The 11384-nt window shown below is 38.4% G+C and overlaps 1 protein-coding gene across 1 annotated transcript in view; it reads right to left on the bottom strand.

Moving 5' to 3' along the window:
* CLINT1 (clathrin interactor 1) overlaps nt 1-11384 on the bottom strand; it is an 83850-nt gene that overhangs the window by 2799 nt on the left and 69667 nt on the right. The window contains exons 9-11 of the mRNA XM_026682152.2: nt 7784-7864; nt 1433-1728; nt 225-429 (exon numbers count right to left, since the gene is read on the bottom strand). Coding sequence (XP_026537937.1) covers nt 225-429; nt 1433-1728; nt 7784-7864 — 582 coding nt within the window. The remainder of the gene's footprint in view (nt 1-224; nt 430-1432; nt 1729-7783; nt 7865-11384) is intronic.

Here is an 11384-nt window from a genome sequence, read left to right as displayed (position 1 = left end):
GTACCTCATGGGTGCAAAAATCATAATTTACTATTGAACTGGCAAAGCCCTACATTTATTTGAAATGTAACATGAACTCTTTTGAGACAAGAGACTAGAAGCACTGAAACTGAAGTTATGTGAAATGTTTTCAAAATGAAGATAATTTTAATGCTACACAAACCCATTCCAAGGGACCTGTTTTAGAAACATGCATGAACAGATAGGAGAGAATGGTTGCTTACTCTGTTGCTGAATCATTGTGTTCAGTGATGGTTGCTGCGGTTTTGAAGGCTGCATACCAGGAGCTAAATTGTCCAAACTGATATTTACACTGGGATCGGACCAAGTTGAAGGCAGAGTTTTGCTTACATTTTTGGGGACCATCTCTGTGCCCAGATTATATAGTGGATTAGGCTTCTGTATCATTGGATTAACACTTTGCAAAGGCTGGAAACATTGAAAAGAAATTTTTAGAGTTGTGAGATCCATTGCTTTAATGGTTCAGAATTTGACACAGGAATAATCTACAAAGTTCACACAGAACGGGATCACAGATCACAAAGGACATTGACAATCTAATTTAGGGGAGGCCTACCAGGATAGTAAGGGGGTCTGGAAAGCAAATTCTATGAGAAGCAATTAGAAGACTTGAATATGTTTAGCCTGTAGAACAAATGTCCAAGTAGAAATATGATAATATCTGAAAAGGGAATTGACTTTTTTCACAACAGAAGAATTTGACTTATTCTTTATTGCCTCAGAGAGGAGGACTGGAACCAGAGGGATAAAACTACAAGGTTTTATAGTCATCAGTCAGAAACAATTAGGTGAATCCTACATTGGGCAAATGGTTGGTCTACATGACTCTGAAGTCCTTCCCAACTCTTTAGATTCTGAAACTGAATCATTAGTTTATGCCAAAACCAGAAACTCGGAAAAATCCTCTGCTTTCTCCCATCCACATGTTTGACTCCTCCAATTATTTTTTGAAATCTTTTTAAATTAGATGGAAGTTTACCTAACTAAAGGAATAAAATTTTGTAATTGAGCAATTCCCTCTTCAAACCCTTAACACAGGAAACAATTAATACTTCTTCTGAACCATTACAATGTTACATTTAGAAATTCTACAATATGTTCTGTTGCTCTAGAACAGGGGTGTCAAACTGGCGGCCTGTGGGCCTGATGCGTCATGTGCAGGCCACGCCTACCCCACCTCCGCAAAGGCAAAAAAAGTTACAATACGTCACATGACATGACTGAGTTTGACACTCGTGCTCTAGAATGACTCTTTTTTTTTCAATTTAAATGAATCTCAAAGAATAACAATCAAAGTAAAATAGGCTAAAACACTCAGAACAGATAAAATAAGCTAAGTATCTAAAGTATTCAGACACCATTTCAAACATGTGAAAAATGGTGATTAATGGCTTGCAGAACAATTATATACCTGTGACCTTGACATAGGTAGATTAATGCTGACCGTGTTAGAGCCCATCATGGAGAAATTCATGCTTTGAGAAGAGGTCATTGTGGCTTGGGAGGTACCCATCAAATCAAACATGTCACCAGAACTTGCAGCAGCTGGAGACTGACCAAGACCCTGCTGACCAGAGCTGCCAAAGAGCTCAGCAGCTGGCTGAGCAGAACTAGTGAAGAGCTCTCCAGCTGGAGCAGCTGCGCATGGAGCAGATTGGTTGAAGGCACTCCAGTCACCGAATTCTCCATTCCCGCTTGTAATTGTACCTGGAGAGAAAAAAAAGAAAAGAAACCTTTTCTAAGTCAAATAAATGCCCCATTATAACGAACTGATACAAATGGGAATTGACATTTGTCCACCCAGATTAACACCTGCAGATAGAATCTCCATATGGGTCCTACTCTCCCTCATGAATATTTTAACCACTCAAAAAATGGTAGCAAAAAAATGAGAAATTTGCTCGCCAATGGCAGGAAGTATGGCTTGGAAGAGTGACACCTATTGACAGTTTATCAGTAGGATGCAAATTCTTGGACAGTATAACATCTAACCCACAAGCGCATGATGGATAGAGGAAACACCAGAGGCTCAGTATTTAAATTGTTAATACTGAAAAATGGGGAGCCTTAGGTAAAACAGAAAACACTGACTTAGGCTGAGGCTTTGAATCAATCACTATAAACAAGAATGGTCTCACGGTCGTAAGTAATAAAAACAGTAATTTGTTCAAACTTATCCGATTACATATAAATTATTTGCTGTACAAAGAGTTATTAAATCAGTATAGCTAAGTGGGATACCAATAAAATAATGGCTTTCAAATTCAACAGCCTCTGGGTGTTTATCTCACCTCTGTTGTGCTGGTTGACAGCATTATATAGTATTTATTTAGCACTCTGCGGGTGCTTTGATAAATATGCATTTAAAACTCTCACACACATTCAAATCTTTCCACAGAAAATACTGACTAACTCTCCAATTACTTCTGTTCTTTTTGTCGAGGAATCTATTTCCATATTTTATAAAAGTACATATTTAACTTGAATAAACGTACAAGTAATCCTAGGCATATGACCACAATTGGCCAGGAATCTTGGTCAATAAATGATGTGTTCGTAAAGTGAATTATCATATGAGTGGACCTGATTTTTACAGCCGTTTTTGCCACAGTCATTAAACAAATCACTCGGTCTCGCGAATCACACAGTTGTTCAGTGAATCTAGCTTCCCTAAGTGACTTTGTCAGAATCCAGCTGAAAAGTTTGCAAATCAAGATCACATGGCTGCAAGATGTTGCAACTGTTACAAACAGGAGTCGATTGCCAAACACCCAAATTGCTATTACATGACTACGGGAGCGATGCAATGATTGTATTTTAAGGATGGGTCATAAGCCATTTTTTTCTATGGCCATTGTAACTTCAAACCACTATAAACAAATGGTCCTAAGTGGAGGATTACCTGTATAAGAAAACCTTATGAAAAAACTGTATCGATGAAAGCGAAGCCTACTCTTTTTTCTTAATGTGAAGTAGATTTTGATGATAAATTTCACTCATTAGCCACTGATGAATATTATAACTTTTAGTCACACATAATGAAAGGAAATTTTGATTAATAAATGATTAACCAATCTTTTTTGTCCCATGCTTCAACTAGGAAGGTAATGGACAGCAATGTTGCTTATTATACAGATTTTATACCTTGCAACTAACATTTTACGTTTAATGTCAGGCAGGACTAAAAGGGAATAATTCAGGACTTCTTTCATGAATTACACGGGATGAGTTTTTTCGAAACGAGCAATGAAAGACTGGGGGAAATATAAGGTCACAGAAATGAGACCCTTCTGACTGCAGAATAATCTGACCTGTAGTGATAATAAGGAATTAGTGATCGACAAACTTGCAGATTATCTAGCATCTAATGTGCTTAATTATACAGTTGTTGCAATAATTTATATCTCACTTCAGTAACTCTTAATATTACCTGTGCACCTGGGGTATAAAATCCTTTATTTTAATTAATTTCACTTCCAACGGTGGATTAAAATTTAAGTAAGCCAGGACGGGGAGGGAAAAGAAGATCCACACCTCTGCACAATGATGCACTTTAATGCTAAAAGTAGCAGGTTGAAATTCATTAGCTTGGGGCTATGATGAAACATTTGCTTTGATCTCCCTTAGAAAAAGGACTTTATTGGGAGTGTTTCAATTAGTCTTGCCTATTAAAAATGTAAGCACATTTAAAGTATTCCTGATGGGTAAGTAACTGCTGAATGTGTTGATTCTCCAGTTACTGGATGCTCACATTCCAAATACACATACAAAGGAGAAGGGGGAAATAGAGAGGTGTCTGTTGCCATTCTTTGGGGAACTTTACCAAAGATGATGAATCAACCAAGATTTCTAAAGGGGCTTTGTTGTTCGAGAAAGATAAATCATAATTGCCCGTTTGCATAATGGTGATCAGTACAGATTAATCACAGTAATAGTGATAAAGGAATATTATTAAGTTATACTATGGTATTTGCATAACAGAATTCAGCTATCCAAAACAACAATTTTAATAATCTGTGAAGATTTAGGTAGAACAGTGCTTGTTAAAAGTATTTAAAGGCACATTTCTTCAATCAACCCAGACCGTCTTTTCTCATAAAATGTACTTTTGGTGATGATTGAAAAAAAAAGGACATGCTTTAATTTAATCCATCCCAGGACCTTTCTTGGAAAATCTGTATACATTCTGGATCCCAGTGCATCAAGAAATCTATGCATCACATTTTTGGGGGTGGGGTGGGTGGGCCCAAGTTATGGGAGGGACAATCAAAAGTCATTCAGACCTGCTTCATTTCAAGTGGATGAAAGCAATAAAGCTACTTTGGGATCAAACTTGATCTTTTTTGAAGGCCACTTTTAACTGGGCTTAGCTCCCAACCTGTGACATGCTTACAATTAAAAATGGCATGGAATGTTTCCTGCCTAGACAGTGGTATGCCCCCTCTTGAAGAAGCCATCCTTGGACTCAGTGGTTTAAATAACTATTACCTGATCTCCCTTCTCTTTTTAAGAAAAGCCTTTGAGAAAGTGGTTGCACTAAGGCTTTTTGTTTCATGCGTACATGAAATTCTTGGGTGAGATAATCTATCAGTTTGGGATCTGATATCAGGAATAAGAACTTTCAGGTTTAACAGATTTAACAGATAATCAGAGTTGGAAGGGACCTTGTAGGTCATCTAGTCCAACCCCCCCCCCGCCCAAGTGGGAGACCCTACACCATTTCTGATAAATGGCAGTCCAATCTCTTCTTGAAAGCCTCAAGTGATGGCGCTCCCACAACTTCCGAGGGCAAGCTTTTCCATTGGTTGATTGTTCTCACTGTCAGAAAGTTTCTCCTTATTTCCAGGTTAAATCTCTCCTTGTTCGGTTTCCATCCATTATTCCTTGTCTGGCCTACAGGTGCTTTAGAAAATAGCTTGACCCTTTCCTCCCTGTGGCAGCCCCTCAAATATTAGAAGACCTCTATCATGTCTCCCCTGATCCTTCTCTTTACTAAACTAGCCAAGCCCAGTTCCTGCAACCGTTCGTTGTATGTTTTAGCCTCCAGTCCCTTAATCATCCTGGTTGCTCTTCTTTGTACTTTTTCTAGTCTCAACATCTTTTTTATAATGTGGTGACCAAAACTGGATGCAGTACTCTAGGTGTGGTCTTACTAAGGCTTTATAGAGTGGCATTAGTACTTCCCTTGATCTTGATTGTATCCCTCTGTTAATACAATTTAAGACTGCATTAGCTTTTTTTGGCTGCTGCTGCACACTGCTGGCTCATATTTAGCTGGTTGTCCACTAAGACTCCAAGATCCCTCTCACAGTTACTGCTATTGAGCCTGGTTTCTCCCAGTCTATATGTGTACTTTTGGTTTTTCTTGCCTAAGTGTAGGACTTTACTTTTCTCTACATTGAATTTCATTTTGTTAGATATGGCCCAGTGTTCTAGTCTGTCAAGATCTATCTGGATCTTGAGCCTAGGGGTACTTTCCCTTTCACTGGATAATTTTTATTTTGCAAGAATCTTAAAGAAAAAAAAAAACAATGAAAATAAGCAATTATCTCTCCTTCTAGGACATGCAACTCATTTTAGGATATTTTTCAACATCACAAGATACAGAACTATGATTTACAGATCTTAAAAGAGTTTTTGTGTAGATTACATAAGCACCGTTATTACAGCTATCATAGCAAATGTGAAAGTATTAATTAACTAGTCTTAGGTGCTGCCTGATTCCAAATCAACTCTGGCCAACTCATGTAGTTAAAAAAAAAATTCACTAGAAAACATAATATCATACATGAAACAAGATAGTAAATATGGTGCACAACAACAAACATTGTATCACACAGTCATTTGCTATCATTACTGAGACAATTTTGGCTTCTTGACTGTCTAAATCTAGTCTTCTAATAAGTAGGAATAAAATGAGATTACATAGTGGTATCAAAGTGTATTGACTGCCATTGCCCAGTCAATGTCTTCAGATTATACAGCAAAGACCGCAGCAGAAATACTAAGTTTCCATCATTGATCCCAGATGGCTTTCTCAACATGCCATTCAACTTTTTTTATCTATTGTCAACATATAAAGTTTTTCTACACAACCTTGCTTTAAAATCTGTTAAGGCATTGGCAAATGATTATAAAATGTATTTATAAAGAATTAAAAGTACTGGAACTAGAACTATTGCAAACATCAGAGAAATACTGAGATCGGTTAAAATGTGTAAGATATTTGAAAGCTTTCTAAAGCTGAGATTTTTTTCATTGCCTTCAAGTTCTAAAGAACATAGATGAACCTGTTCCTAATAAGTCCTGAGCTTCAGCAAGTGAAGAGCTCTCTGGCAATTTCAGGTAATGCATATGACCCAAAAACAATGATGGTACGTCCTATTACCAGGTACAAACACTTCTAACATCATATCAAGATAAATAGCATCAATTATATTTTTATGCTATGAGAAACCTTACAATTCTTGGTCTTCTTAAGAGAGAGAAAGGGAGGCCTGCAACTTGCAAGAGAAACTGCACAAATCTCCACAAGCAAGGGGGAAAAATACTTGAGGAATGAAATTGTTGATCAAGCACAATGGAGGCATAATAAACAACCTTTGATATTTTCTAATTCTGAATGACTTGATCAACAAAAAGATACTCAAAAGAGATCGGGAAGAAATAAATTTAATTTAAATCTTACCAAAATTAAAATCTTAAATCCTAGTTTTCAAAACAATCTATATCCGTGTTGGTGAACCTATGCCATGTGTGCCGGAAGTGGCACGCAGAGCCATTTCTCCCGGCATGTGACAGGTCGCCCGGAAGAGCCCCACTGCGCATGCGTGCGCCGCCGCCTGACAGCTGACTGTTGGGTATCTGGCGCACATGTGCAGGGACTGAGGCTGTGTGTGCAGGAGATGCATGCGCAGGGACGCGCTGGGTGTGAGGGAGTTGTGTGCGCATGTGCAGACATGCTGTGTGCGAGGGGGAAACGCCCACGCATGCGCAGATGCACGGTGCGCAAGGAGTCACGCACGCCTGTGCAAAGACACATGTGGTGTATGGGGGGGGAAATCACACACATATGTGCAGACGCGCGGTGCATGAGGGAGTTGCGTGTGCATGCACAGCGCACAAGGGGGGTCACGTGCACATGCACAGGGGGCGTGGGGGCCCCAGAATGCATTGCCTTCTAGGTGCTGGCACACGAGCGCGCAATTATCGGCACGGGAGCTGAAAAAGGTTAGCCACCACTGATCTATATGCTTATGTTATAAGAAGCAGAATAATACACTGGGGCAAATACTCTATTAGAGGCAGGACAAAAATCAATTTTTCTATGAACTGACAACAGGGGGGCCTAAAGCAATGGTAGGAAAATGTATGGCTCCCAAACCCCCTACTGTGGGCCTTGGTGCTCTCTAAAAGATGCAGTTTTAATAACGAGTGGCAAACTGCTAAAAAGCAGAGATGAGGTTTCATGCAGCTTTTCAGTAAAAATCCAAAGAAAACAGTGTTTATAAGCCTCTGGAAAGGTTTAACACATTTATAATGTACATCAAAATCAAACACAAAACCTCCTCCCATCAGTGTGAATTATCATCCTGCCTACTACAGCCTTTGGTTATTGTATTAAACAAACTGGATTCTTCCCTCATCCTTATATCTGCAGCTTTTTAAAAAAGCCCTCTGTTCAAACGAAATGACTGGCTTTTGGTTGTAGTAGCATAATAGTGCTGAACAGTTTTGGAGTCTATTCTGTTCCCTTTCCTACCTTGTGATGGGGGACCACTTGCGGAGGCAGCTGCAGTCGAGCTGAAGTCAGCAAAGCCTCCAAAGAGGTCAGTGGAGCCACCTAAAACCAAAGGAATAAGAAGGCAGGTTACCATGAAGAAGACCAGAAACACTTCCTTTGGTAAAGTTTACACATACTTTTTATAAGAAAAAACAAAAAGAATGTAATCCAGCACGCATCTCATGATGGATATAGAAAATAAAAGGTCCATACTAATGCTGAAAATATAGAAGAGAGAGAACGGGTAAACAATGCCCATCCAAACTAAGTATATAATGAGGCCCAGAAATGGCATTCTGCCCTTTTATGTACATTAATCCAAATCATACTGAATATTGTTCTCATACAGCTCAAATAAAAAATTACTATAGACAAAGGCTTGTTATTATAGTAAAACAATTCTAATCAAACAAGACAAAGAATAATGGTTGGGTTTTTAAAAAAAATTTAAAAAACCCTCTTTTTGCTTATTATGCTGCAGGTAACGCAACATTTAAACTGACTTTGCACAAATTAAGTTTTGAACAAGTGAAAGCATAAAAGATGAACACATGATTCCACATTTTAAGTCATATAATCTAAATTGGGCTTTATTTTTTATATGTTGACATACTCTCTTTCCAGAACTGAAACCACTGAATTCAAAAAATCAGCACTTCAATTATTCTTCCCAACAATACTTTATCAATCAAAATAGAAAAATTATTAAAATTCACTTGAGCATAATCATAATACATCAGCCATTTCACAGAGAATTTCAATTTAGGAGAACAAACTATATGGCTTAGCACTACTATATATTTGGTGTTACCGGTTAGACAAGATTGATGGACAAAAATTGGGGCTGCGATACTTCAGGATATCCATAACTGGAACAAAAAAAAATCAGCCCCCTCTAAAACTGCTATTAGACTCAGGAGAAAAGCTGCTCTTTAATTTTTTAAACCTGTATATGTTAATGAGCTATTGCATAGTGTTTATTTGAGCTGATATTCATTGCTGCACAATCAACCTCTCATTAATACAGGAATTTGAGCTTCCTGGGCAATGTATTAATTAGCTCCTTTCTTCCCCTGAAAGTACTAAAAAGTTGGCCTTACTCTTCATTTGTCCTTAAAAAAATGTCATCTCTGAGTGGCCACATCCTTATAGGAAGTAGCAGTGGCTCAATTATTCTACTTTTAGTGCCTGTGTACATTATATGGGTTACATCACAGCTGTTTAGCCTGCAGTGCTTAGAAACTAGCCAAGTGGGACTGTAACATCTGTGTTGCACTCAAACAACACCAGGGACAGTTTCCAACATCTGGTACCATTTCGGAATTGTCTTATCGCTGCAAGACATTCTGTTCCATCTGCTGCTCTCAACTCAGTTAATTAAACTAGAACCATCTCCTTTTTTAATAAATGGCTAGCAGCAATAAAATGAATAATTCCCTTTCTACAACATGTGTACTTGTATTTCTTTTTAATGCCATTTGTAGTCAAGGTTAGGTTGACTGGCTTGACTCTCAAACAGAAGCCTCTATGTTTGGAATGTACATTGATTTGTTATTAAGTAAGAAATACTGAACATAGATTCCACATCTGTCTCAAATTCTTATATTGTTAATTATTCTGTGATGCTTATAGAAAAGCCATGCTGGTTATTTTCTGGTATGAATTTAAAATGACAGGAATGTGTGTGGAAGTGTGTGTTCATGCTAGCAATTTATGAAAAGCTGGACATCACCTCAATGGTTCAAATAGAGGTTGTACAAGACACACACACACACATGCACACACACACACACAAACAAAAGGGCTAAGATTAATAGGAGTTATTATTGCACAATTTTACACAGCACATCTACAGTTGTGCTCATAAGTTTACATACCCTGGCAGAATTTATAATTTCTTGGCCATTTTTCAGAGAATATGAATGATACCACAAAAACTTTTCTTTCACTCATGATTAGTGTTAGTTTTTGTGTTATCATTCACATTCTCTGAAAAATGGCCAAGAAATAATAAATTCCATCAGGGTATGTAAACTTATGAGCACAACTGTACATGTTCTGTATTGTACAGTATATGAGTTTGAGTCTGATAATCAGAAACTTCCAAAAAATATAGTCTTAAACACATATTTAAGACAACACAGGACAAAAGAACCCTAAATAATTGTCATCTTAGAATGATAAAATACCAGCTAAATTCCAAGATGAAATTGCTGTGGAAACTGCTAAATCACTATGAAAACCTCTCGCAAAGGGAAAATGAACACATTCTTTGCAGCATACATTTGCCTGACCCTTTCTTTTACAGAAGTAAAACTTACTTTATACCTATTTAGTGGTATGGAACCATTTGGACCAATGCCACACACAGTAACTTTCACACTAGTAAAGGACAGTGCTTATCTGCTTATGAAGGACAGTTAGCTACATAAAAAGACTCCAGAGTGAACATGGTCATAATAAACTAACTCTATATGCCCCTTTAGGCCAGCAATGATATTATTTGGGATAGCAAGCTAGTAAAAAAAATCATCCCTAGGACACCTTCTAAATGTTGATATGGGGTGGAAAGAGAGATAAGTCTAACTTCCATCACAGCATAGAAAGTAGAATGGATTACTTTCGAGCGTTCAGCATTCAGAAGAAAGATCTACATACTTGGTTTCCATAAAGTGTTTACAGCTAATAATGCTAAAATTCTGCAACTACTCTTCATCTGGTGTAACAAGGAAAAGACATTCAGTTATTAAACAAACTTTTTAGGATATGGTTTGAGAGTGGGATCCAAAGACTGTGGGATCCTTAGTATTCTCTGAGCTTGATTGTTTCTTGCAGATATTTCATTACCAAATTAGGTGACATCATCAGTGGTAGACCAACCAAGCTCAGAGGGCACGAAGGACCTCGCAATTCAATCCTGAGCTACAAATATTCTCTTCTGTTTGAGATCCAAAGAGCTTTGTACCCAACTGGGAAATGCTTGTGGATGAAGCAATTTCTGGGAAGGGCCCATGTTATTCCTATAGGAAAAACTCCTATGTGAATCACTTGTCTGACTTCAAGTGCTTTAAATCAGGTCATCTAATTCAGGAACGTGAAAAAAAAATAACACAATGGAAATGGGCTATTTCTACATCATTAGAAATAAGTAGCATTTCATTTCAATGCATACACATTCCAATCAGTAGTGGTATTCAAAAACTTTTACTACCGGTTCTGTGGGCATGGCTTGGTGGGCGTGGCCATGTGACTGGGTGGGCGTGGCTTTTTTTGCAGCCCCCACCCATTTTGGGGAGCTTCTTAGCCACAGAGGAGCCTCTGGGGGGGGGCATTTTTGCTCCCCTAAGGCTCCTCTGGGGATCAGGAAGAAAAGGAACAGAGCATGGGAGGGGCACTCAGCACTCCTCCAAGCTCCGTTTTGGGAGCTTTCTAGCCTCAGAGAAGCCTCTTTGGGGGAGGGGCATTTTTGCTCCCCTAAGGCTCCTCTGGGGCTCAGGAAGAAAAGGAACAGAGCATGGGAGGGGCATGCAGGACTCCTCCAAGCTCCATTTTGGGAGCTTCCTAGCCTCAGAGAAGCCTC

The sequence above is a fragment of the Notechis scutatus genome, chromosome 2 (assembly GCF_049901735.1).
Source record: "Notechis scutatus isolate UNSWTSFEM ecotype Mainland chromosome 2, rNotScu1.2, whole genome shotgun sequence".
Lineage (NCBI taxonomy): Eukaryota > Metazoa > Chordata > Lepidosauria > Squamata > Elapidae > Notechis > Notechis scutatus.
Note: the sequence above shows the minus strand (reverse complement) of the source record. Positions and strands in the feature narration are given on the sequence as shown.